The 27,988-nt window shown below is 38.3% G+C and overlaps 1 protein-coding gene across 3 annotated transcripts in view; it reads left to right on the top strand.

Moving 5' to 3' along the window:
- Positions 1 to 27,988, top strand: part of LOC124791033 (sedoheptulokinase-like) — a 117,663-nt gene that overhangs the window by 75,283 nt on the left and 14,392 nt on the right. For 2 of the 3 annotated variants that reach the window (XM_047257829.1, XM_047257830.1), the window contains exons 6-7: positions 19,846 to 19,989; positions 24,801 to 24,996. In XM_047257829.1, coding sequence (XP_047113785.1) covers positions 19,846 to 19,989; positions 24,801 to 24,996 — 340 coding nt within the window. Of the gene's footprint in view, positions 1 to 19,845; positions 19,990 to 24,800; positions 24,997 to 25,134; positions 25,324 to 27,988 lie in introns of those variants that run through there. The other variant, XM_047257831.1, reaches the window with a different exon arrangement.

Below are 27,988 nucleotides of genomic sequence, written 5' to 3' on the forward strand. Positions count from 1 at the left end.
ACAAACATTTTAGATATCATATAGATACTGTTTTAGCAGGTTTGTATCTACAGTTGGCTACATATAATACTACACTCTGCAATTTTTGGCATAAATTTGTGTGTATGATTAAAAATGGATGCTTGTTTTTGAAGCCTGAATATTTTCTCAATTCCTACAGCCATAGTCCAAAAGTTTGTGTCATAGGAGAGTATAGATAGAAATATGAAAAATAAGGCACTAATATTATTTCTCCAGCAATGAAGTGAGAAATAGCGCTCAGTTAAAAGCATGCTGAGCAATGTTTCTTGAGCAGCTTATCAGTCTGCTCATTTGTTCGTAGCTGATTGTCCATCTGGATGCCTATGAATTGTATATTAATTTCCTGCTAGTCAGTATCCATTTCAGGAACTTGAAGTGTTATTTGTTCTCTAACATTGCTTAATAGGAGTTTTTGACAAATTTAAGGCTAGACTACTTGCTGTTAACCATTCATATACATGGTTAGTGACTATAAGGGATGTATAGTGTTTTGAACCCTTTGATCAGGATATTTGTGTTATCAGCAAATATTACTATTTTCACCCTGTTATAAATTGTACTTTGTAAATCATTAATGTAGATCAACAAAATCATTGCTCCAAGAAACAAGTCTAGGGAGACTCCTTATTGGTACACCTGTCCTTGTTAGGGCAACTCTTTGTTTCCTGCAATATATGTTAGTAACATAATCTCAGTCACTTGAAAATGGCATAAAAGGCCAAAACCTGGTTCATAATTAAATAAATAACAATACAGTCAAGTGGCAGTGTGTTCATTTAAAAATTATTGTATGACTGTTGCTCAGCAACATCAAAAATTGTTTAGGAAATTTAGTTCAGCTAGAATTCTTATTAAACAAAATATAGCTCTCTCTGTGGAGAATCCCTTCAGGAAGCCAAAGGTGTCAGTAAGGTGTTTTGTGTATTGTGGTTGTAAATCCTGTCATACACTATTCTCTCAAAACAGTTGAGAATGCTGGCAACAGAGAGATGGGCTAACAGTTGGCTATTACATGCCACTCTCCACTTTTGTGAATTAACATTACTACCCTTTGTTCTACTCTATCATGAAGTATCCTGGTTTACATCAATTTGTTACACATGTAGCACAATATGTAACTGTTTAAGTCTGCACATGATATGAAAATCTTATTTGATACATCACACAAAGAGGACTGAATACTTATAAGTAATTTTATGGGGTTGCACTTTTGAAATGAAGTGCTATGTTTGGTATTTGTGATTAAGCAGCTCTTGGCTTCTATGAGAGGCTGATAACTGTAGTTTCCTGTTTTTTCAGTAGTGTGAGAAAAAAATTCATTGAATTCTAATGAGGCAACTTTTGACTATTCTGGTCCATTCTATCACCAGAGAACTGGGACATCCTGCTTATTCTGGTTTTTTGTTCCTGCTGGTATCACTTCTATGGTGTTCCACATGGTTTTTACTTTATTGTTTGACCTGCTAATTTTTTGTGCGCAGTGCATGTCTTTGGCCTTCTTGGTTACACATGTTTATATTTTGCAATATTTCTTTTGATATAATTTTACTGACAAATTTACACTAGCCCTCTGTTCTACACACAGGTCCCTTTTTTGACCATATGATATTCTAATTTCATTTGTTAGCCCCTCTTTCCTAGCACTTGGGGTTGGTTCGATTTTACTCTTGATTTGGGAGAATCAGACTTCAAAGTGTTTGAGAAAGAAGTTCAAGAATGAATTGAATTTCTAATCCAAGGTGTCTGCCTGATAAGCTTGTTGTAAATTATTTCCAAACAAACTAATAGATTCTGTCTTTATTATTCTAACATGTTTGACTAGGATCTGACTATTTACCATTTCTCTGCTGGTAACTTTTAAGGCTATCGTTTGATCATACTTCATTATAATGTTTGGGGTCCAACAACAGGTTATCAATAATCATCTTGCTGGGCCCATCTACTAATGTCAGAAAATGAGATCACAGAGAATAAATTTAAAGGTAGACAATGATGATTCCAACTGTTTATGACTGTTTTTATTTGCAAGAAAATTAATATTAAAATTTCTACATAATATGCTCTTACTGCTGTTCCTATAAAGTTTTTAAGGAATTGTTTTTTAACTGGACAAAGACCTGTGGAATATTGTATTTCCTGTAGGTGGCCAAGAACATTTGGCATGAAAATTGCCATCACCCCCTCCCCTTTTCCTTATCTCCTTGTCTCCCATTGGTCCTACAGGGTAGCAAGAACCAATTAAAATGTAACTAAATAATTTAATAATTCATGTAGCTTCAAGGTGATGTCCAGCAAAACAAAACATATCAATTGTTGCATATATATCAGCTCTTTCTTAAGAGAAAGCTACAAATCTTCCTTTGTTATACTTTCATGAACTGTTTTTAATGAATAGTGCACTCAGACATAAGGCTGTGCAAAGTTCACATAAAAATTATTAACTTACTAGAGATGACACTCTTTAGTGTGATTACAGGCTTAGAACAACTGATGGGTTCTTCACTGCAATGATCTGGTTAGAAGAAGAATTACCCACAAAAAATACAATGTAATGGTGGTGATGATGATTATAGGTTTAAATCTCAGTTCACTCATTCCACTGGAAATTCATGTTAAGTAAAGGGAAATGGTTGAAAGAGAGACAAAACCAAGGCAGCTAGAAATTATAGCCAATCACCAGGAATTGATGCTGACATAGAAGCAGAATTGGCCACACCTGGAGGATACTACACAGCAGATTTCTGTAGCAGATAGTGCACCCTCTCACCCATCCCATACCAACGTCACTGAAGAACATGCCGAGGAGGGCCATCGTACACTGCATGACCAAAATTGAGTGAGAAAATGAAGATTTATATGAAGTAGAGAGCTTATTAGCTTAAATGGATGTATAAAATATGTGCATAAAAATTTAAAAATGCATGATACTGTGGGGGGAGAAAGCTGCTTGAGGCCTCTCAGGGTATGAGTCACAGTGAGAGGTTCTCTGTCCTCATCCACCCCTGAAAATTAAGTTATTTAGATTTTGTTATAATGTTCACTTTCCCTCAGAAAATGTATAACTTTTTTGGCTGCTGTGACATCATGTGCAAGTATCAGGAGTAAGGAGGAGAGGTAGATAGGTTCATGGCTTGTCTCAGGTTAGTCAGCTGGATAACACTGTGAGAATATAGATTGTTGTTGTATGATTACCACAGCTGCACGGGCAAGTCCTCTTGATGTAAAAGGAACTCATGGGTAACAACAATGTAGGAAAACATAGATTGCTACTTACCATAAACAAGACACATCGAGTTGCAAGGTGGTCACTATACTAGTGATTGCAATGGCAAAGAGGGCTATGCCTGAAGCTGATCCTCTAGAGAGTCCATTTTCCTGTACACTTTGGTTATGAGGGACTGGACCCAGAACAGTTGGACCTTCTGCAGATCAAAGAATGTGATAGTCAGTTGTTGGTGATGTGCAAAAACATTGCACTGCAGATTCCAGACATATTAATTGGTCTGTAGTGGGTCAGAGTACACAGAAGCTGCTTTGAAACTATGGTAAATATCCTCTGGCTCCCAGGCACCATCCCATTCACTATAGAGATTGGTCAATAATTAGTCAAAATTTGTGAGAAATTTCTTTTTTTCAGGATAAAAATAATGACAGGATAGAAATAATGACTCTCTCCCTCCATTGGCAGAGAAATTCCCCTTCTCGTCAGCACTGCTAAAAAAACCAAGTACGTGTTTGATGCTGTCATTACTAAGATGTTTAAGCATTTGACTGTAGATTTTATTTGGTCCAGGGTCTGTGTCTCAACATTGCTAAACCACAATGAAGCTCCCATTCACTGTAAGGAACATTATATGACTCAAGTCCTTGCACACGGATGGATAATTAGTTTTGGTCTGCTGGGTGTTTATAGATCATATAGTTACTGCATGCAGATGCCGTGGCAAGGTACGCTTCAAAAAATTCAGCAACAACTGAGGGATTGGCATAGATGTCACCATTTAAGGAGATGTCAGGAGCTGCTGTGGATGGTTAGTGGGTGCAGATGAGGCAACGTTTAGTTCATACCTGAGATGAGGGGATGTGGGCTCTCATGGACTATACATACTGTTCCTCACACTCCTGCTTTCTCCTTTTTTGTATTGAAAACCATGCCTTTGCTCAAAATCTCTTGAATGCTATTACATGTTCCACAGAAGAATAAAATTTGTGTCATTGAAGCACCCTTCTGACAGCTGTGCCTGTTTCTTCTAATTACCACAGTAAAAGTTTCCTGTGAGGAAGGCCTGGAGAATGGGATATTGTTGCTTTTGCAGCACATATAATTGTATCAATAGTGTCTTCTGTTACTCTTGAGATCTTTCTCTTGGCTGTCTTCAAACATTGCATTGGAGATGAAAGACTGCTAGTTGGTTTTCCAAAGCAACCATCATGGTGTGCATTCAGTGGTTGGAGAGTTGAGAAAGACAGAGTGATAAGAAAGTGGTCCCTGTCACAGAGATTGCCATGGTCATTCCTCTGAATCAGTGATGAGATGCTTGGGCTGCAGTCTGTAATGTCTATAGCTGAGTATGTTCCATAGGGTGTACTGAAATGTGTTGGAGCTCCAGTGTTAAGTAAGAACACTTCCAGTCCTGAGATTAATTTCTCTCTTATTTGACACCCTGATGGATGTGTTTTAGTGACCCCTCCCCCCAGAGAATTGCAACCATTGAAGTCCCCTAGTAAGAGAGGGGACTGATGACCTCAGATGTTAAGTCCCGTAGTGCTCAGAGCCATTTGAGCCTAGTAGGAGGTAGGGTGGAGGCAGCTGTTCCAGTAGCTTCACCAGTTCTTGATATAGCATCTACTGATTTGGGAATAAACAGATATTACATACTGCTACTGTAACTGACAAGTGCATGGACTACCATAGCTTGTAATGCAGTATTTACAAGCATCTGCTCACTGAAATTGTGTGAATGTATAAGTGCACAGGCTCCTCCAGTAACCATCTCAGTATTACACAATTTTTACAGTATAATTCATAATTTTTTATTTTAGGGAGTTGGGTTTCTGAAAACTGTCTCTCCTTAATTGCCATGCTGGTCAGTTTATGCTTGTAGGAGGACTGTAAGGTCTGTCCCAATGTGTTGTCCTTTCATGTGCTTCACAGGTAAGTTCATTGTATAGCAGAAGGACACGTGTCCAAAGCTAAAGCATTTCATAAATGGAGGAAAATATAAAGTTAAACCTTGTTTTTCATAGGTGAAACATTTCCATTGAAAGCAACGATGGGAGCTTCAGTGTCCACTATGTTATCCTTAAGTCTTCTCTAAATGTGAGGAACAAAATGTACTCTGTAGTGCTGTAGGTTAATGTATAGTTCTTTGCCTGTTTGTAATGTTAGATGTGATGGGAGATGATGCCTTGAATCCTGTGTTGAGTTTGTAATGAGGAGAGACAGTTACTGGTATACATGGTCTGTTGAACAAATTCTAGAACATACACAATTTCACACCAATGGTGTATTGGAGCAAGATGCAGTTGGCACCCCTGCACATGCCTGTGTTTAACGTGTAAGTGCTGGAAGTTTCATTGTTGTATGTCTGTTACTTAATGTTCAATGCCTTATTGATTAGAATGTTGTGTTGCACAGTTTGCAAATTTTGAGATGGTGGGGTTAGAGGAGCAATGCATATGCATTAAATTTTGTGTAAAACTCAAGAAAACCTTAACAGAGATGGACCAAGTCATGCAGGAAGCGTATGGTGATGAGTGCTTAAGCCATACTTGGGCTTACAAATGGTTCACACATTTTAAAAATGGCTACACAGATGTTAAAGATGACCATCATTCAGGACACTTTTTCATGTCTACCGACAGTGCTCTTGTCAGGAACGTCAATGAAATTGTGCATGCCAATTGAAGACTGACTGTCTGAGAGGTTGCAAAAGAATGTAACATTGCAGTTGGATCATGTCATGAAATCCTGACACAGCATCTTGGAATGCATCATGTTGCTGCCAAGTTCATCTTGTGGCTCATGAGTCAAGATCAGAAAGACCTTCACCTCACAATCTCTGAAGAGCTTTTGGATCACGAATATGAGTACAAGATGTTCCTTAAGAGAATTGTAACTGGTTGGTTTGTTGGCTGGTTGATTTGGGGGGAAGGGAACCAAACAGCTAGGTCATCGGTCCCATCGGATTACTGGGAAGGATGGGGAAAGAAGTTAGCCATGCCCTTCCAAAGGAACCATCCTGGCATTTGCCTGAAGCAATTTAGGGAAGTCACAGAAAACGTAAATCAGGATGGCCAGATGTGAGTTTGAACTGTCATCCTCCTGAATATAAGTCCATCTGGCTCAGTGCTTAACTGGTAATGAGATGTGGGTTTATGGTTATGATGTTGGGACCAAGGTTTAGTCTTCACAGTTGGTTAGGAAAAGTTCTCCAATACCAGGTCAGGTCAAATGTCAAAGCCATGCTGGTAATTTTCTTTGGTTTTGAAAGATTAGTTCATCATGAATTCTTGCCACAGGGCAAACTTTTTAAGTGATGGTACTATGAGGATGTGTTGTGATACCTGCAAGAAAATGTGAGAGTAGTCTGAAATGTGTGAGACAATCCATGGCTCTTGCATGACAATAATGCATCCGTACCTTCATCTCTTTTGGTGCACGACTATTGCACAAAAAACGAAATCACTGTGGTGCCTTAACCTCCATACTCTCCAGACTTGGCCCCTGCATTTTTTTTTATCTCCAAAGTTGAAAACTCCATTGCAAGGATGAAGATTTGCAATGATAGACAGGATAAAAGAGAATTTGCAGATGGTGCTTCACTTGATCGAGCAAGAGGTGTACCAAGACTGCTTCTGGAAGTGGAAATGGCATTGGGAGCGATGTATCAATTGTGGAGGAGATTATTTCGAAGGAGACCATGCACAACAAGTAAAAGGTAAACGAAAAACATTTTGTGGACAAAATTCTGGAATTTTTTGAACAGGCCTCATATCCCTACACTTGTCACAGCCCTGAAGTGCCTGTGATTGGTTAGCAGTCAAGGTTGTGATCAGCAGAAATCCATTTCTCATTTCCTCCTTCACACAACTTCTCCAAACCTATCCTCAGTACTTTCAATGAAAAACAGTTACTTCATTTTTGCAAAAGAATTTCCATAAGTTCTTGAGCATACCAAGAACTGCCTGAATTATCTATCTCCATTTCTTCTTAGCCTGACTCTCATCCCATAACTTGAACAAAGATGGAAATACCATGGTATTGTAAGTCTCTGCACTGAAATCTTGTTTCCTATGTATTGAGAATGTTTTGTTGGCACAGCTACTGGTAAGTTTGATTTATTTCATTGTGGATTGTCCACTCTGATGCCACTCACTCTGATGAAAGAATCTCCACATGGGCACCATGCCACCATGGCAAAGGCTACATGGCATAGTAGCTGCTGCTCAGAGTCCTGGTACCCTGATCGGACATATACCTAATCCTCGCAATACATATGGAGTTTGCAGTTCAGGTATCAGCTGAGGGACCCTGTGTTATCAGGGGGCTACAACCACAAGGGTACATGATGACCCTACATGGTCGATTGATTACGACACTGGACTTCAGGCGCAAACATAAATACACTCTGATAATAAGTGCCTGAGATCACAGTGCATTGTGAACAGATTATGGACCATACAAGGAGATGATAATCTAATAACTGGGGGGGGGGGGGGGGGGGGACTGGAACATGACATTAGAAAAAGATGCAGAAGAAAGGATCACTGAAGAATATGGGCTTGGTAGTAGGAATAAAACAGGGGAAAGAGTAACTGAGTACTGCAATAAATTTCAGCTAGATATAGCACACTGTTAAAAAAATCACAAGAGGAGGAGATATACATGGAAGAGGCCTGGAAATACGGGATAATTTCAGTGGAACTATATCATGGTCAGACAGAGATTCTGAAATTGGATATTGGATTGTGAGGCATACACAGGAGCAAATATAGACTTGGATCCTAATTTAATAATGATGAAGAGAAGACTAAAATTTAAAAGAATTGTCTGGAAGAAACTGTGTGGAAAGAAATGGGATACTGATGTACTGAGGAATGATGAGGTGCATTAGAATAATCAGTACGACAGTAGGCAACTCAGCTGAAGAGGACTGAGCAGCTCTGAAAAGGGTAATCACAGAAGTCAGACAAACATACATAGGTACAAGGAAGGTAACTACAAAGAAACCATGGGTAACAGAAGAAATACTTAATTTGATTGAAAAAAGAAGTAAATACAAAAATTTTCATGGAAATTCTTGAATACAGAAATATAAGTCAGTTAGGAATGAAATAAATAGGAAGCTCAGGGAAACCCAGTGAAGTGGCTGCAGGAAAAGTGTGAAGAAATAAAAAAAATGGTAGATTGAAGGACCGATTGAGCATATGGGAAATCTTGGGTGAAATTAAAAGCAAGAGTGTCAACATTAAGAGTCAGTGGGAATTCCACTGAATCACAGAGGAGAGAGTGAAGGCCTCTAAGAGGGGGAATTTGTGAAATTGTTGGTGGAAGTAGCAACCAAGTGATTATTTAAGTCTGTGAGTAGAATCTATGAGTATGGAGAAATACCATCAGACTTCTAAAAAAATGTCATCCTCACAATCAAAGATAGCAAGGGCTGGTAAGTGCAAGAAATATCAGGCATTCAGCTTAACAGCTCTTGCATCCAAGAGCTGACGAGAATAATACGCAGATGAATGGAAAAGAAGATTGAGGACCTGTTAGATGATGATTAGTTTTGCTCTATGGGAAGGCAATGGCACCAGAAACATAGTTCTGATGTTACACTTCATAATGGAAGCAAGACTTAAGAAAAATCGAGTCACATTGATAGAATTCATTAATCTGGGACCGAGCGAGGTGGCGCAGTGGTTAGACACTGGACTCTCATTCAGGAGGACGACGGTTCAATCCCGCGTCCGGCCATCCTGATTTAGGTTTTCCGTGATTTCCCTAAATCACTCCAGGTAAATGCCGGGATGGTTCCTCTGAAAGGGCACGGCCGACTTCCTTCCCCATCCTTCCCTAATCCGATGAGACCGATGACCTCGCTGTCTGGTCTGCTTCCCCAAAACAACCAACCAACCATTAATCTGGAAAAAGCATTTGTCATTGTAAAATTGTGCAAGATGTTCAAAATATTGAGAAAAATATGAGTAGGTTATATATTATATACAATATCTACAAGAAAGCTAGGTGGAACAATTAGAATGGCAAAAAAGAATTAAGTGCTTAGTTTTAAAAGGGTTTAAAACAGGGATGTAGGCTTTGTCCTACTGTTCAATACACACATTGGAGAAGTGGTGTCAAAAATGGAAGAAAGGTCAAGAGAGAGATTTAAATTCAGGGTGGAAGGATATTAATGGTAAGGTTCACTGGTGATGGCATTGCTGTCCTTGGTGAAAATGAAGAAGAATTACAGGACATGTTCAATGGAATGGACAGCCTTTGAGGACAAAATATGGATTGAGAGTAAACTGAAAAAAAGATAAAAGTAATGAGGAGGAACAGAAATGAGATGAATGATAAACTTAACATCAAAACTGATGGCTGTGAAGTAGGAAAAGTGACAAAATATTGCTACCTTGGAAGCAAAAATCAAATGATGAAGCAAGGGTGACATAAGAAGCACAATAACACAGGCAAAGAAGGCTTTATTGGCCAAGAGAAGTCAACTGCTAGAAACATCAGCCTTAACCCGAGGAAAAAATTTCTGAGAATGTTTGCATGGAGCACATTATTGTATGAAAATGAAACATGTACTGCGGGAAAACCAGAAAAGGAGACAATCCAAGCACTTAAAAAATGATTGTGTAGAAGGATGTTCAAAATTTGGTGACCTGATAAGATAAGGGATGAGGAGGTTCTCTGCAGAATAAGTGAAGAAAGGAACATAAGGAAAACACTGACAAAAACAAGGGACAGGATGACAGGACACATTAAGATGTGAGGGAATAACTTCCATAGTGCTAGAGAGAGCTGTAGAAGATACCTCTACATCTACATGGATACTCTGCAAATCACACTTAAGTGCTTGGCAGAGAGTTCATTGAACCACTTTCACAATAATTCTTTATTATTCTACTCCTGAACAACGTGTGGGAAAAAACAAACACCTGTTTCTTTCTGTTTGAGCTATGATTTTCATTATTATTTTATTATAATCATAGTTTCTCTCTATTTAAGTTGGCATCAACCAAATATTTTTGCTTTTGAAGGAGAAAGTTGGTGATTGAAATTTCATGAGAAGATCCTGTCGCAATGGAAATGCCATTGCTGTAATTATGCCCACCTCAAATCCTCTATCATGATCATGACACTCTCTCCCCATTTCTCAATAATACAAAACATGCTGCCCTTCTTTGAACTTTCTCAGTGTACTCCGTTAACCCTATCTGGTAAGGATCCCACACCATGCACCAGTATTCCAAAAGAGAACAGACAAGAGTAGTATAGGCAGTCTCTTTAATATATCTGTTGCATCTACTAAGTGTTCTGCCAATAAAGTGCAGTCTGTGGTTCACCTTCCCACAACATGTTTTGTGTGTTCTTTCCATTTTAAGTTGTTCATAAGTGTAATTCTTATGTATTTAGTTGAATTTACTGTTGTCAGATTTGATTGATTTATCGTGTAACTGAAGTTTAATGGATTCCTTTTAGCACTCATGTGGATGACTTCACAATTTTCATTATTTAAAGTCATCTGTCAATTTTTGCACCATACAGATATCTTTTCCAAGTCTTTTGCAATTTGTTTTGATCTTCTGATGACTTTACTAGGCAATAAATTATAGCTTCATCTGGAAAAAACCTTAGACTGCTGCTCAGATTGTCTCCCAAATCATTTATATAGGTAAGGAACAGCAAAGGGCCTATAAGACTGTATTGGGGAATGTCAGAAATCAGTTCTGTTTTACTTGATGACTTTCCATTAATTACTATGCACTGTGACCTCTCTGAAAGGAAATCAAGAATGCAGTTGCATAACTGAGGTAATATTCTGTAAACACACAATTTGATTACAAGCCGCTTGTGAGGTACGGTGCCTAAAGCCTTCCGGAAATCAAACATATGCAATCAATTTGAAATCCCTTGTCAATAGCACTCTACACTTGGTGTGAGTAAAGAGCTATTGTGTTTCACAAGAATGATGTTTTCTAAGTCGATGTTGACTTGTGTGCCAATAGACCTCTCTCTTCAAGGCAATTCATAATGTTCGAACACAGTATATGTTTCAAAATCCTGCTGCATATCAACATTAATGATATGGGAGCATAATTGAATATTGTTGCGACCTGTGCAACTTTCCAGTCTTCAAGTGTGGATCTTTAGTTGAGCAAGCAACTGTGTTCAATTGGTAAGTATGGAGCTATTGCATCAGCATACTCTGAAAGAAACCTAATACAGTCTGGATTGGAAGACGCTTTTATTACGTGATTTAAATTGCTTCAATCCTTCAAGGAGATCTAATTCTCAGTTACTCATGGTGGCATCTTAATTTGAATTGTGGGATATTTACTCCACATTCTTTGATGAAGGAATTTTAAAAGGCTGCGTTTAGCACTCTTCCTTACCAGCACTGTCATTGATGGTATTTCCATTGTCATCACACAGGTTTCATTGTGGAAACTGTTATAAGCATCTCACATCTGTGCTAAATTTTGAGCTTCTGTAAAAGATCACCAATCCTGGGAATCTTGCATTCATTTAAATTTGGCATGCTTTTTTAGTTGTTTCTGCAGCAGTGTTTTGATCTGTTTTGTGTACTATGTGGAATCGGTGCCATTGTTCATTAGTTTAATTTTTATAAATCTCACAATTGCTATCAGTACTATTTCTTTGAATTAAAAGCCACATCTGATCTACACTTAGATTGTCAATTTGGAAGGAGTGGAGATTCTCCCCCAGGAAGCTGTCAAGCAAATTTATATCTGTTTTTTGGAATAGATGTATTTTTCATTTAGTTTTTGAGGATCTGGAAGTTACAGTACTCAGTCTCTCTGTGACAACCTGATGTTCACTAATCCCTGTATCCATTTTGATGCTCATTATTAGCTATGGTTTATTTGTTGCTAAGAGGTCAAGTGTGTTTCCACAACTGTTTACTGTTTGGGTGGGCTCATAAACTAATTGCTCGAAATAATTTTCAGAGAATGTGTTTAGGACAATTTTGAATGATGTTTTATGTGTACCTCCAGATTTAAATGTGTATTTTGACCAAGAATTCAAACATGTATTTTAGCCAACATATCAAGGGTAAATCAAAGTCAACATCAACTATAATTCTATGAGTTGGGTACGTGTTTGAAATTAGACTCAAGTTTTCTTCTATCCTTTCACAACTGTATCACCTGAGTTGGGAGGTTGGTAAAAGGATCCAGTTATAATTTTATTCCAGTTGCCAAGGGTAAAAACTGGAGAGACAGAGATTGAAATACATCCAACAAACAATTGAGGACATAAGGTTCAAGTGCTACACTGAGATGAGGAGACTGACTTATGACAGGAATTTGCGGAGGGCCACATTGAGCCTATCAGAAGACTGAAGGAATAGTGGTGGTGGTGGTGCTGGTGGTGGTGCTGGTGGTAGGAGTAGGATGGGGGGAAGAAGGCATCCATCACCAAATGGCCTGCATTTCTGTCAACACTGATTATTGTTCAGGTGATAGTGGAGTCTTCAACATGAAAGGTTGGGTATGTGTAGCACTCCTTTTAGTTACCTTTTATGACAGGCAGGAGTTACCATGGGTCTGTTGTAGCCCCCTACACCGCAGGAAGAAAGTAACACATAATTAATCAACTAGGTTTGAAAAAGACGGTAAGAATGGCTATCATTAATTACAAATTCACTACATTCTAGAATGACATCCAGTTTACACTGCATAGGTACAGAAATGCCATACACAAACAATAGGTAATTGTACTGCTCATTTTAATAAAACTGTAGTGTGTTCATTTTGAAATATTTTAGTCTTTGTAGAATCACAAGGTGTGAATTTGTAGGGAACAATATCACCAGTTACCATCAGCTGCTGTGTTCATGTGAGCTGTCAAAGAGTTCCCACTCCAGCCACTAAGGTGGTGGGTTTTGGTTTGTTCTCTGTGTGCAGTGTTATGTTCCACAAGTGCTACATAGAGTGATGATTTCTTGCCAGTTATAAACAGTCTCGTGAAATTCTTCTCTAGTGCCAACTAGTACCAAGTATCACCAAGTGTATTTTCTGTTTTTATAAATTAATAAATGTCATTTACTCCTGGTACACCGGCGTTCATATTTTATGCAATTGCCTGAGTGTCTCAAATGCACAGTTATAGTTGTTTGGATGGCTTACACCTAGTTGTACTGACAAACTGAAATAAACTTGAAATCACAACCTCTGTTAAGGTTAATATCATGGACATAACAAGAATTGTTTCAATATTTTTCAATTCTGCGCGCTTTTAAACTATTGTGCTTTAATCATGATACACTGCTGGACCTCTTAGGAGTTGCTGAGGTAAGATGGAATGGATGTGGAGAGTTACAGTCAGATGAATATGTATTGTACTACTCAGGAGGAGAAGTAAAAGGAATGAATGGAGTAGGAATGATTATGACAAAGGAATTGGCTAAACGTGTGGAATATGTGGACTATGCAAATGACCGGGTTATTGGTGTAAGGCTGAAACGAGCACGAAAAGATTTATTGATTGTCCAGGTGTATGTGCCAACTTCAGAACATGATGACCAAATTGTAGAGAAACATACAATGTAATAAAGAGAATAATGGACGAAAATAAAAAATGCTGCAAAATAGTAATTGGAGACTGGAACGCCGTTGTGGGAAAAGGGAAAAAGGGAAGCATAGTAGGCAGTCATGGTCTTGGAAAGAGAAATGATAGAGGTGAATGGCTAATTGACTTCTGCAGGGAAAGGCAGCTGGTAGTGGTAAATACATGTTTCAATAACCACAACAAGAGGCCCTACACTTAGAAATCACCAGGGCATAAATACAGAAACTAAATTGATTTTATACTGATAGCAGAAAGATACAGGAATGGTATCAAGAAGATTCACACATTACCAGGTGTAGATATTAATGCCAACCACAACTTACTTATGGCAGAATAGAAATAAGAATGAAAAACCATGGTGAAGAAGTGGAATCTAGAGAAGATAAGATCCAACAAATTACAAATTACAGAAATGCTGTCACTTGGGTTTCTAAACACATTACGAGACAAAGAACAACCTGATAATGTCGATGAGTACTGGAATATGCTGAAAGAAGGAATCATTAAAACACAACAGCGAAATATAAGATATGTAAAAAAAAAAAAAAAAAAAAAAAAAAAAAAAAAAAAAAAAAAAAAAAAACACATGGCTTATGCAAGAAATGATTTGCAAGATGGAGCAAGATGGAGAAGAGAAGTAAATTTAAAAACAAGATCACTGAAGATGCAAGAAAGATGTACCAAAGATTAAATAGTGAACTGCGAAGAGCAGGCTAGGAAAAAATGGCTAAAAGAGGAATGTGATGCAGTTGAAGAACTGGACAGGAAGGGAAGATACAACTTGCTATACAACAGGGAAAGACTATGACATGGGATCAAAACAGAGCAGGAAGTGCTACTATGGAAATTTTGAGGACAGATGAAGAGGTAGTGTACAAAGATCGTGACGATGTCCTCCAGAGATGGGAAGATTATCTAAAAGAGCTATGACACAGATCGTAAACCAGAAACTCTGGAACTTGAATCACTCAATGGTGTAAGTGATGACAAGAAAGGGCCAACCACCATAATGGAAGAAGTAAAGTTTGCCATTGCTGCAATGAAAAATGGCAAAGCAGTAGGTACAGATAAAGTACCAAGAGAAATGCAGGGTGTTCATAAATGAATATCGGGGTTTTAATGCTTTATAATATTTATTATATTAAACTTACAGCTAAAATGATATGTCAAATGAAAGAGCAACTCAAACAGTTTTACCAAGAACCTTATAAATGTTCAATGTGAGCACCTTTTGTCACATGACACACATCAAGTCTATAGCTGCGTTCTTCCCAAACGTTGATAAGTGTGTCTTCAGTAGCAACAGCTGCTTCAATCCAGTTTCTTAGTTCAGGGAGGTCTGCTGGTAGCGGATCCACATACACGCAATCCTTGATGAAGCCCCAAAGGAAAAAATTGCATGGTGTTAGGTTAGGTGAACGTGGAGGCCACGCAAAGCAAGCCCTGTCATTGGGCCCCTTGCGACCTATCCAGTACTTGGCTATAGACTTGATGTGTGCTGTGCGACAAATGGTGCTCACATTGAACATTTATAAGGTTCTTGGTAAAACTGTTTGAGTTGCTCTTTCATTTGACATATCATTTATAACTGTAAGTTGAATGTAATAAATGTTATAAAGTGTTGAAACCCCAATATTCATTTATAAACAGCCTGTATCAAAATGCTTGAACCAAGATGGAATAAGAGAAATATTCAGGTTATGTAATAAAATATATGACAGTGGTGAATGGCCTGAGGACTTTCTGACAACAGTAATGATTCCATTACCGAAAAAACGTAGAACCAAAAAATGCAGTGAGTACAGGACAATCAGCATCATTTCACATGCAGCCGAAGTGATGTTAAGAATAATTAATAAGAGACTTGAAAAAGTAATGGAGGAGAATCCTGGTGAGGAGCAGTTTGGCTGTAGACAGAATACGGGCACCAGAGATGCAATAGGGCTCCTACGAATCTTGGGAGAAAGATTTATTGAAAAAAGAAGAGACCTCTATATGTGCTTCATCAGTCTAGAAAAGTCATTTTACAGTATGGCTTGGGAAAAGCTGGTGACTATAATGAGGGAAAAAGAGAGTGGGCTGGAAAATCAGAAGACTTGTAAACTCATTATATCTTAATCAAAAAGCCTCATTTAAAGTGTGAGGAGAAAGTACAAACTGGATCAAACTAGGCAAAGGAGTAAGTCAAGGATGCTGTTTATCACCTACCATTTTCAATTGCTACTTGGAAAATATGATTGACCAATGCTCATTAGATGACAAAGGAATAGAAATTGGAGGAAGAAGACTAGGTTGTTTGAGGTTTGCTGATTACATGGTCCTTCTAGCCACAGGGGAAAAAGAATTACAGGATTTAGGGGACATCATTGAAGATAACGGAAAAATTATGCAATGAAAATGAACACAAAGAAAACAAAAGTATTGGCACTAGGAGGAAATAAAGAAATAAAAATTATACTTAATGGAGAAATATTAGGACAGGTGCCAAATTTTAAGTATCTTGGAAGCTGGATGGACACCAACTGGAAGTGCAGCACAGAAATTAAAACAAGGGTAGCAATGGCAGAAGGCATTTTATAAGAAAAGGAGAATTTTCTGCACCAATCTGGACAGAGAACTGAGGAAAAGACTCATAAAATGTTTTGTATGGAGTGTTCTTCCAGATGACACTGAAACATGGACTTTGAGGAAGAAAGACAGAAAAAGGCTAGAGGCTTTTGAGATGTGGACATGGTGGAGGATGGAAAGAATAAGTTGGATGGACAGAGTAAAAAATGAACAGGTACTGAGAAGAGTGGGAGAGAAAAGTCAGTTACTAGATGTAATAAAAAGAAGAAAAAGAAATTGGGTTGGGCATATATTAAGAAAGAATGACAGACTGATAAAAACAGTTTTAGAAGGTTATGCACAAGGGAAAAGGAAGCGAGGAAGGAAGAGATTTCAGATACTGGATGACATGATGGACAGTACAACATACAGCAGCAGTAAGAAGGAAACAATGGATCACAGAAAATGGAGAGGCAAAGGACCTGCTAATACAACAGAAAACTGATGATGATGATGATGATGACACTGCTATAATTTTATGTTACTTAAAATGACAACAATTTTATTGCAGTTGTACGTATTAACTGTGTTTGTGAGTAGTCACTAGGAAATAAACCAGTGGGTATAAACTGACTCAGTAAATGACAATTTGACAGTGAATCCTGTGAAACAATGACTTTTCTCTCAAATAATGGACTGCTTATATGATATGAGACATACAACAATTTCATTAAAGAGTGTGTGTGTGTGTGTGTGTGTGTGTGTGTGTGTGTGTGTGTGTGTGTGTGTTTTATCTCTCTCCCTGTGCTTGAAGGAAAGATTGAAATTTTTAGAACTTAACTCTTTTAAAAAGTGTGTACAAAAGGTAGTAACATTTAAGAAAAAAACTGTTTCTCACAGAAGACAAGAAACAATTTTTTTATGATTCAAGTGTTTCAGTTACTCTGCTGATCTTTAAAATTGCAACACCAAGAAAGTAGCAAGCAACATTTTGTAAAAATTCTACATATACATTCCAGTAACAATAATACATAATTAAATTTTGTAGGTGTGCAGGGTTACCACCTCTGGTAGCAACAGTGGCTCCAGCCTCACTAGACATTGAGTCAAACTGAGCTTGAATGACAGATAGGAGTTCATCAGTCATGTTGCTTCAGCTCTGTGAGTGATAGATCTGGAGACTGTATTGTCCAGGGAAACAACTGAACACTGTAGTATCAAGGAAGGTGACGGCAACGTGGGAAACATACGGTCTTATGGTATCTAGTTGGAAGATAATCTCAGACAACCCTCAGAAGTAGGGCACAGCCATTGTCCTTAACACATCAGAAATGTATAGCCACTGCCCAAATTACTGGCTGTGTGAACCAGAGCTGACTGTGTTGTGGCTGGCTGTCGTGGCGAGCTGTTCTAGGCACTTCAGTCTGGAACCATGCTGCTTCTATGGTCATAGGTTCGAATCCTGCCTCGGGCTTGGATGTGTGTGATGTGCTTAGTTTAGTTAGGTTTAAGTAGTTCTAAGTCTAGGGAACTGATGACCTCAGATGTTAAGTCCCACAGTGCTCAGAGCCATTTGAACCATTTGACTGTGTTGTGCACCAAATGGTATCATGCTGGAGCCAGATGATAATGACAAATGCAGTCTGACAGTTTTCATTCTCCTTTGAGCTTCCACTCATGGATTGTGGTGTAGTATGCAGGATTGAGGCTCATCTAAAAAGACAACATGTAATCATTTCTGTGGTATCATTGGGTGCACCACTGTTCATACACCTCTTTCTGCTGCTGTATTAAGGAAAATCGCAAAAGTGGTACCTTTGCTGACAGCCTGTGCTGCTCCAGATGGCATTGCATTATCCATGTGGATACTTGTGTTGCTACAAACAAGCCCCTTTTCTGAGTCAGTGTATGTGACTGTAACTCTGTCAGAGCTTACGTATGTGATGCTGTACGAGCCTGCACAAACAAACAAACAATATGTTTCTCCTCTCAGGTACTAGTCACATGGGATCATTGAGATGCTGCATCATGTTGAGTATGGTCTTCCAGAACCCATAAATTCCAAAGTTGCATGACATTCATGATATCCCAACTAATACAAGCAGCAGTATCACAGAATAATAAACCATAGTCGTAATGTTCCACAATCCTACTGCTGTCAAATTCTGATGTGTACTGGTTGATGTATCTTATACTTAAAAGAGGAATAAAAAGATCTTCTCACAAACAAACAACATTCAGATGTGATTTCTGAATTTGAAAACAACTGTATAATCTTTCCTTATATGTAAGTGGCACAAAATGCAGATAGCATGTAGATGGTATTGCTCCTACTACTTGTGGAATTGTGCTGAAATGTAGCACACTTTATACTTACTTGACATTTGTTGTATGCTGCCTTCATGGTACTGCAGTTCTGATGGGCAGCAAAGTACATTGTGTATGCTTTATAAGGTGCCCACTACTTCCCTAAATACATTTTGTGGAATATTAATCTCAAATTGGAGCACTTTATAGCTGTTAATGGGACTGATAATGTGGTGCTCCTATTTATTTGCAACGAGGCACATTTACAAACACCATACACCTCATATTTTACTTAGTCCAGTTAGGGGATTATTTTGATCCTGGATACTTGATGCATGGCTTAAAGATTGTGTTTCAGTTCTCATGAAAATTGTATTAAATCTTCTCAAACAGTTCATAACAGCTCATAATAGCACTGACTCAAAAACTGAGTCATAGACTGAGATATACTGAGTCACATACTGAATGACAGTGAACCATGCTGTCACAGCCACAATCACATTTATATTCTTTTGATAATTAATACAAGTCTTACTTTATTAAAAATGTATTTGTAGGTAACTTTGTCATACTCAGACATATTTACAATAGACTTCCTGCACTTCATTATTTAATATTTTCTCCCCAAATTATTACCATTAGGTTCTTTTGCAAATTTTACATCTCAGATGTAAATATGTGATCTTTTTAATATGATTTACATATTATTTTTATTTGATAAAATTTCTTGTTTTTCTTGAGGTTTGTTATATGTTTGCATGGTTTCAATGACAACATAAACTGGAATACAAAATTAATTTTTGCCTTTTCACAGCAATGTCACATTTCACAATAACTTTAAAATTTAATTGACCCAAACAATGGACTACCCATGCATACATATTTTTATCAGAAATTATTAATTTCAGTGATTACATTAATTAATCACAAGGTGAAGTAAAATACTCAGACTGTTAATCAGAAATATTTACTGTCTATTCAAAATTATTGCTGAAACCCTGGACTGACAACTTACAGGATTTTTTTTAAAAGGTGTATTGGGTTGTTCATTGATCATTTACACTCAGTAACATATTATAAGCTGTCGAAGGTAGTTATGTTGCAACATCATTTGGTGCTCTTCATTTAATTAGTTTTAATTATTGTTTCAGAGAAACAGACAGTGCTGTATTTCCCTTACTTCAGTGGGAGATACTTAGCTGTGGCTGCATCATTAAATGGTGGAAATGCACTGGCTACTTTTGTTCGTACCCTTCAACAATGGACATTAGAACTTGGCTTCAGTGTTCCACAGTGTGAGTTATTTTTATTGTATGAAAGAATGTATGTTGTGCTTTTTCTCTTGTCACCTTTAGGTATAGTATAATAAATCATGATTTGCAATGCAAATTTCTCTTTATTGGGTTGCACATTTTATCCTTTAAGCTAATATTGAAGTTTGTTTGGTAGTAGGTGTAGCACTGATATGGAGAGTGTTGTAACCCTATAGAGTGAGTGTGCATAATCAAACAGCGCACGAAACAAGTGCATCCACAACTGGCCTAGAAAGGTTGCCTTGCAACCTGGACAGATGGTGTAAGAAGTGTAGTGCCATGTGCAAACAAGCCAATATAAGCACGGTGTGCCAGGCTTTCAGCCTCACTTATGTTATTTACTTATTGATGCTCACCAATGAGACTATATATTGATGCATTCTACAGTTATGATACTTTGTATCATTCTGTACTTCATTCAATGTTCTTGTGAATCTCTTCATGTGGAAGAAGAATAAATTGGTTTTATTTCTGATATTGTGTCTGTAGAATGTTACAAGATAGTTGGCAATATTCTATTCCATGTGTTTTGTTTCTTGGTGCAATATACAGCCAACATATCAGTGGAAGAAATTCTTCAATTTATTGTTGAACAACAGTGAGCCCTCACTAACCATCATCAGGCTCTCTCCATGGCACTAAACAATTTGGCAGCTTCATTGATCCATCTGCTTCTACTATCGTTGACTCAACCCCCACCATTTCCTCCTTATATTGTGTCTGTGGAAGATTGGGATGCTTACGGAAAATGCCTTTGGCAACATTTTCAAGTTTTTGCCAACCAAAGTTTGTGTAAGGCTTTATTTTGGTCATGGATTTATCCTCATTTTTATCACATTTTGGTCAGCTAGCTCCTCTTCAGGAACCAATCAGTCTCTCTTTTGATGGAATGTGTCAGTTGCTCTCTAATTGTCATTGCAAACATATCCATGCTATTGCTGCTTCTGCTGTTGTCAGAAGTGGCTGCAACAGTCATACAGAGCTTGGGCAACAGAACTTTATAGTCTTAGCCATAATTACGTTTGTTACTAAGGCCCACTGGGACTCCAATGTTGATTTGATGGCTCATGATGCTACAATAAACCTGGCCCCGAAAAGGGAAGTTTGTGAAAGTGCTTTACAGTGTGAAAATACCTCTCTCACAGATATTATGAACACTGATGATTCTTTTGAAGTATCTGTGGCACAAAGAAATCAGATAGAAGCATGGTGTGAAGTAGCCGCCATTGATTCCTCTACTCCTCGGCTGCCGTCAGTTAGCTCATGGGGGCAAGAGGACGTTATGGTCATACAACTGCAGCCTCAATGCTGTGTGGGGCAGCACCATCTAAGCAGCAACAGCAGTCAGCATCACTGATGGCTCGTGATGCTACAATACACCTGGCCCCTAAAAGGGAAGTTTGTGAAAGTGCTTTACAATGTGAAAATCCCTCTCTCACAGATATTGTGAACACTGATGAATCTTTTGAAGTATCTTTGGCATGAAGAAATCAGTTAGCTCGCAGGGGTAAGACGACGTTGTGGTCATACAACTGCAGCCTCAATGCTGTGTGGGGCAGCACCATCGAAGCAGCAACAGCAGTCAGCATCACTACTGCTGGCGCATGCTCCTCTTCTATCATAGCTTATTATTTTGTTGAACATGAGTGGGCTGCATGCCCGAAGAGTTGGTCAATATGCAACCATTGTATTTACAAAAAAAAAAAAAAAAATACTTAGTGCATCCGTGTAGAACTCGCAGCCTCCTTCACGAGACATGAACATGGATGAGAAGTGTTTCCCAAGTGATGGTAGCCCCAAAGTAAGTCTACATTGAAGTACGTGTGATGGACTAGATGTTAAAAATGCAAGTGGACATGGGTGCAGCAGTGACCATTAAATTTTTAAACCTATGTGGATCCTGAACCACTGGCCCAGCCACTTAATGTTCTCTTATGCAAAGATGTTTCTTTTCACTGTTTGCCCACTAGCTAGTAAGTTTTTGCCCTGTTAAGGTCAAAATTACACTTGGGACCTTGCTCAGTTACCTTCCAACCAAGCCAACGTTTTTGTTGGCCACAGACACCTCCCAGTATGACCTTGAGGTTGTACTTGTGCACAAATATGTGGACAGTTCTGTACACCCTCTTGTGTACACTTCCAAAACTCTGAATCAGATGCAACAGCACCACTTGCAGATAGAGAACAAAGCCCTTGTTAAATTAACATGCTCAAAAATTTCATGTTTTCATATAGGGTTCCATGTATCATTTGACAACTGATCATAAACCTGTGTTTTCTCTTTTCAGTTGTTCAGCATATTTACCAGACAAAGTGGCCCACTTCCTGCAATGCTGGACTCTGTTTTGTCATGCTGTAACTATGAGATTCATTTCTGACCCAGAGCACAGTACACTAATGCAGATGCTCTTCCTCGATTGCCGATTGGCCCCAATACACCATTTGATCAAGATGAACTGTTGTGTTTCTATTTACATGTTGAACCTCAAAATGCTATGGATGCTTTTCCCATTCTTGGATTTTGGTGGCTGTCATGACCAATCCTGTCTTATGTCAGATTGTTCAATTTGTCAACAACAGCTGGCTGGACATCGACTGGATCGAGCATCAGATCCTTTGCGTGATTATTATTTTGAGGGGCCATTCCTTAACTTCTTTTGGATTGTAGTAGTGGATAAATTCTCAGAATTTCCTTATGTCCACATCCACAGTCAAGGCCCTTTCAAAGATTTTTTCCTTAGAAGGGTTGCCTTATACACTGGTAACGAACAATGTCCCACAGTTTGTGAGTCAAGATTTTTAATATTTTTGTACAAAGATCAGCATCTGGCATGTTATGCCCCCTCCCTTCCATCCCCTGTGCAATGGAGAAGCGGGGCAGCTGGTTCATACATTCAAAACCCAGATGAGAAAACATATCACTCAATCTTCTCCCAAGGAAGCCTTCAGTAGGTTCTTGAGTTCATATAGGTTTCACTCCAGTTGGCAAAGCGACTTCATAGATGTCAGTCCTGTATGCTGATTCATCCATTCCAGCCACCACATGCCCACCTGCCAGCACCAGCCTCGTTGCGATTCCAGCTGTGCTCTGCCATCGGGGCCTGCAGGTTTTGCCAGCATCCTAAGTGCATACCAGCGGTCATCCATCACTGCTGAGGCCACCCTCTCTGTGTTATGCTCAATTCCAATGGCTCAGTGTCACAACACCATGACTAAGTTCATCCACGTGTGGCTGACTGCACATAGGAGAACCCGCCTCCACCATTTGTTTTGGCCCCTGGAAAAGGGAGGGTAGAGAAGTAGAGAAGAGGAAAGGACTTCTAGGTGCACTGGTGGGATACAAGGCACATGTACTGTAATGGAATCGGGAAGGTGTTGGACAGGTGGAGCACAGGGGTTAACAAAGGTTGAGGTCAGGAGAGTTACGGGAATGAATAATATGTTGTAGGGAGAGTTCCTACCTCTGCAGTTCAGAAAAGCTGGTGTTGCTAGGAAGAGTCCAGATGGCACAGGCTATGAGCCAGTCATTAAAGTGAAGCACATCTGTTGTGGGCAGATTTTTCTGCAACTAAATGGTCCAGCTGTCTCTTGGCCACAGTTTGGCAGTGCACATTCATGCAGACAGACAACTTGTTAGTAGTCATGCCCATGTAGAATGCAGCACAGTGATTGCAGCTAAGTAGCAGCTGGAGACAGTAATCGTGTGTGTGTGTGTGTGTGTGTGTGTGTGTGTGTGTGTGTGTGTGTGTGTGTGTGAATTGTTGTTGTTGTTGTTGTTGTTGTGTGAATGTGTGACAGTTCCACTTCTGAGGAAGGACTTTGTCTGAAAGCATATATATTTTTAGTATTCTTTTTATTGTGTTTGTCTGCATCTCATTGCCTCCAGTACCTGCAGTTCTCTAGTTGTAGACTCTCTGAAGTCTGAAACTTCTGCATTGAACACAACCCATTTAATATTTGAATGCACCAGAAAAGAAATTTTATTCTTTAATGCTACCATTTGTATAATTATCTAACCATTGTGCACCTAGCTAAATAAAAGTGTGGGGACAGAATCAATATTTTTGCAATAACTGAATACAGTAACCACATTTATCTTACAATTTCTTATTCACTACTTTTTCTGACTGGGACTGTTCAAAATGAATTAAAATACTGTCATAGCTTCTTTTAGTTTCAATCCCATTTTTAATTATGGTATATTCCATCACCCAGGATTTTAATGAATGTGTGGAATTGCTGTTCAGCTAGCACAATCTATATACCAAATTTATCATAAATGTAATTTACAGAACACAAGACTAACTAATCATCTAACCAACCAGATGTCTCCCATAATTTTGCTTGATATCATTTGAGTTCTGCTAAGAACATTGATATAAATATAAAATGTTTTTCATCTCTCGTGATCTATGAGTAATACATGAAATATTTCATCTTCTTACCTTCATGTTGTTTTAAATTACATTAATATTGTTGCTTCAATACATTAGTAGGTACTCATTGTGGTAATAGTGTAGCAAATTTATATAGTAGATCTAAGTTTTATATCTTTTATTATTAAAGTTGTAAACACGATAGTCTTTTATTATTTCTAATAAAATAAAAACCCCATTATCACATTGGTGAAAGTATTATGTTGATTGGTTCTATTTAAACAGAGGCACTATCCTCATTTCGACATCCAGATATTACATGTATAAATTTGACAGTATCTTTATAGTTCAGTTCTTTATGGCCATAGCTTAGAATGATGCATCTGATTGTAACTGCTGAAACATTTTTGTTTACAGCTAAAGTGTGGGAAAAAATACTGGTTTTGGCTGCTGAGGAAAATGCAGTTTCATCACTGAAAGTGATACCAACATTGTTGGGAGAAAGGCATAGTCCTGAACAAAATGCAACAGTTACAAACATTGATTTAGGTAATCTGTCATTGGGACAAGTATTCCGTGCATTATGTAGTGGTGTTATTGAAAATCTACACAGGTAAGCTTTATGTTGATGTATGTATTCTCCAGTTGCACATAATTAGAAAAGTGTCTGTTAGAACACTGAGAATGCACAACAAAGCTAAAATCATCAGAACACACCTATAAAAATAATAATATTTGTACATGAATGTAGGTCCTCTCGGTGTGTACCATTGGTGAAAAGCTCTCCGGTTTCCAGCTGACATCACCAGAAGATGATGAACATGACACTCATCAAAGTGTCATAGTATTTTAACACTACTACTTGGCTGGAAGCCTGACAGTTTTCCACCAATAATAGCTTTTTTAGTAATAGAATTTGATGATATGTATAGCAGCCATAGTTCCTGAGAATTATTATATAAACCTCATTTTCACTAATTAAACTGTAGAGTTCCTCTAGCATAGCGATTTCAATGAGAATAATTTGCATGCAACTGTAAAAAAATACAGCAAGTAGTTTTCAGCAAATAAGTACCTTTAGAAAGTATGTACAGGGTGTGATTGTGTATTAAAGTTTCAGAAAGTTGTAAGAAACAAATCACTGCTCAGAATGATGTCAAATTTGAATGTAATATTGTTGAAGAAGGGTGAAACGTTATGGAAACAAAAAACTGTAATGGAACCCCTAGATGGTGCTGTAAGCAGTAGATTACAGTTTAAAAAATTACAAGACGCTTAACTGTGCATCAGTAGCTCTGCGGAAATTTCAGACACTCAAGGTTACCAAAAAAGGTGGTGGGCCATTCCTGCCAAGGGTCTGGAGAAAGTAATTGTGAAACCTGAAAAGCCAGGTTCTTTTTTTTAAATGGTGTGGCAGAGAGAGGAAAACATCAGTAGAAGAAGTGACCACAGCATTGCAAGAGGGGCCAAGCAGTTGTGTACTGTGCTCGGGGAATTGCCTGAACTTTGGATGTGCCTGTGAGCATGGTACATAAAATTCTACAAAACATCCTGCATTGCTATCCGTGCAAAATTACTCATGATCAGGAGTTGCTTCATGTTGACCTGCTAGCAAGACAAACATTTGTTCTATAATTTCTTGTTCACATGGAAGTTGACAATGAATGGCCATGGAACATTCTGTGGACAGAAAAAGTCCATTTCCATCTCTAAGAACATATGAATTCACAGACTTTCAGAATATGAGCTATGAAAATCCATTTGCACATCAATTGGTACCACTTCATTCTGCAGAGGTAACTGTGTGTTGTGAGTTGACAACTTCATTTGTCGTAGGGCCATATTTTTTGAGGAAGTGGATCCTATCAGTCCTACTACTTGTACTGTAATTGATAAATGCTAGGAGAGTCTTCTATGCACCAAAGTGATTCCAATCCTTCAACAATGTGGCTGTGTGTATAGGATCATGTTTCGCAAGATGACGCTCCTCTGCACATTATACAGTCATTGGAGCAGCTGCTGCAGAGGCATTTTAGAAATGTTAGAATTATCAGCCATCATCTCCCTATAGCCACTGGCATATCCAGATCATGTGATCTTAATCCATGTGATTTCTGGCTGTGAAGCTATCTCAGAGATGCTGTTTCAGTGCTTTGAATATAAACATAGCTGAACTGAAGGCATGCACTGCACAACACATTCTGAACATGAGCTTGAGACACTCCGATCTGTTGCAGAAGGTGCCGTTTCTCAGTTTCAGCCTGTGGCAGAAAATGGTGGACGGCATAGTGAAAATGTCTTGTGTGCATCTCACAACAATTAAAAACCAATTTTATTGTTGCTTTTTATGCAAGTTTTGGCCTCAAGACAATTAAAAACTGATTTTTCCCTTCCAGTGTCATACAATCTTGCCATAGTGGACAGGCTTACCAAACTAATTGTGCCTCAACTATTGAATGCTGAAGCTCTGTGTTCATGCACATTGCACAGTGTGTTTGGTTCAATGTTCAGCCCACACCATAGCCATTGTATTGCGATTCATCTGTCAATTGTAGTCAATCCCATTTACATTATGATGCTTACAGCATTTTCTAACAGAAAATTTTCATTAATTTTTTTTTTTTTTTTTTGTTTCCACAATGTTCCCCCCTTCTCCAACAATATTCTGTTCAAATTTGATGCCATTCTGAGGAGTGGTTCCTTTTTTACACTTTTTTGATACTAGGACTTCAGTTATAATCATCCTGTATATCTAGGAATGGGAATTTCTCTCACTCAAGAAGAGTCTCAACAAAAATAGTCAAAATCTCAGGACTTCCAGTAACCGTCTTGAGAGAAAGTGAATAGAGCTGTGCTTTTTTGAGTGCACATACATATCATAAAAAATACCACTGCTTTTGGGAATGGTTTCTTGAACCATAACAGTTGGATTTTTAAATTCTGTTGATCTGCTGTGATATGTCTTAAACATCTGCTTCAACTTTACAATGAAATTAATATCAAAAAAAGTTCTTGATTAGAAAAAAGAATGAGATACAAAAAAAAAAAAAAATCATAGGATAGATGATTTTATGAAATGGAAGCAGTGTACTGTTTTCCATAAAACAAAGTTGTATGTTGCCGTTTCCTTAAATTATCATGTAATTTGTCCTGTCTTTGTACTAAACTACTTAGGAGAAAACTCAGAACATCACTCAGTTCACAATACAAACACAGGTTCACAATACAAGCACAGTTCTTAATGAAAACTGTGGAAGTCTACAGTTGTTGTTGTTGTTGTCTTCAGTCCTGAGACTGGTTTGATGCTGCGCTCCATGCTACTCTATCCTGTGCAAGCTTCTTCATGTCCCAGTACTTACTGCAACCTACATCCTTCTGAATCTGCTTAGTGTATTCATCTCTTGGTCTCCCTCTACGATTTTTACCCTCCATACTGCCCTCCAATGCTAAATTTGTGATCCCTTGATGCCTCAGAACATGTCCTACTAACTGGTCGCTTCTTCTTGTGAAGTTGTGCCACAAACTCCTCTTCTCCCCAATTCTATTCAATACCTCCTCATTAGTTATGTGATCTACCTATCTAATCTTCAGCATTCTTCTGTAGC

This window comes from Schistocerca piceifrons, chromosome 1, assembly GCF_021461385.2.
Source record: "Schistocerca piceifrons isolate TAMUIC-IGC-003096 chromosome 1, iqSchPice1.1, whole genome shotgun sequence".
Classification (NCBI taxonomy): Eukaryota; Metazoa; Arthropoda; class Insecta; order Orthoptera; family Acrididae; genus Schistocerca; species Schistocerca piceifrons.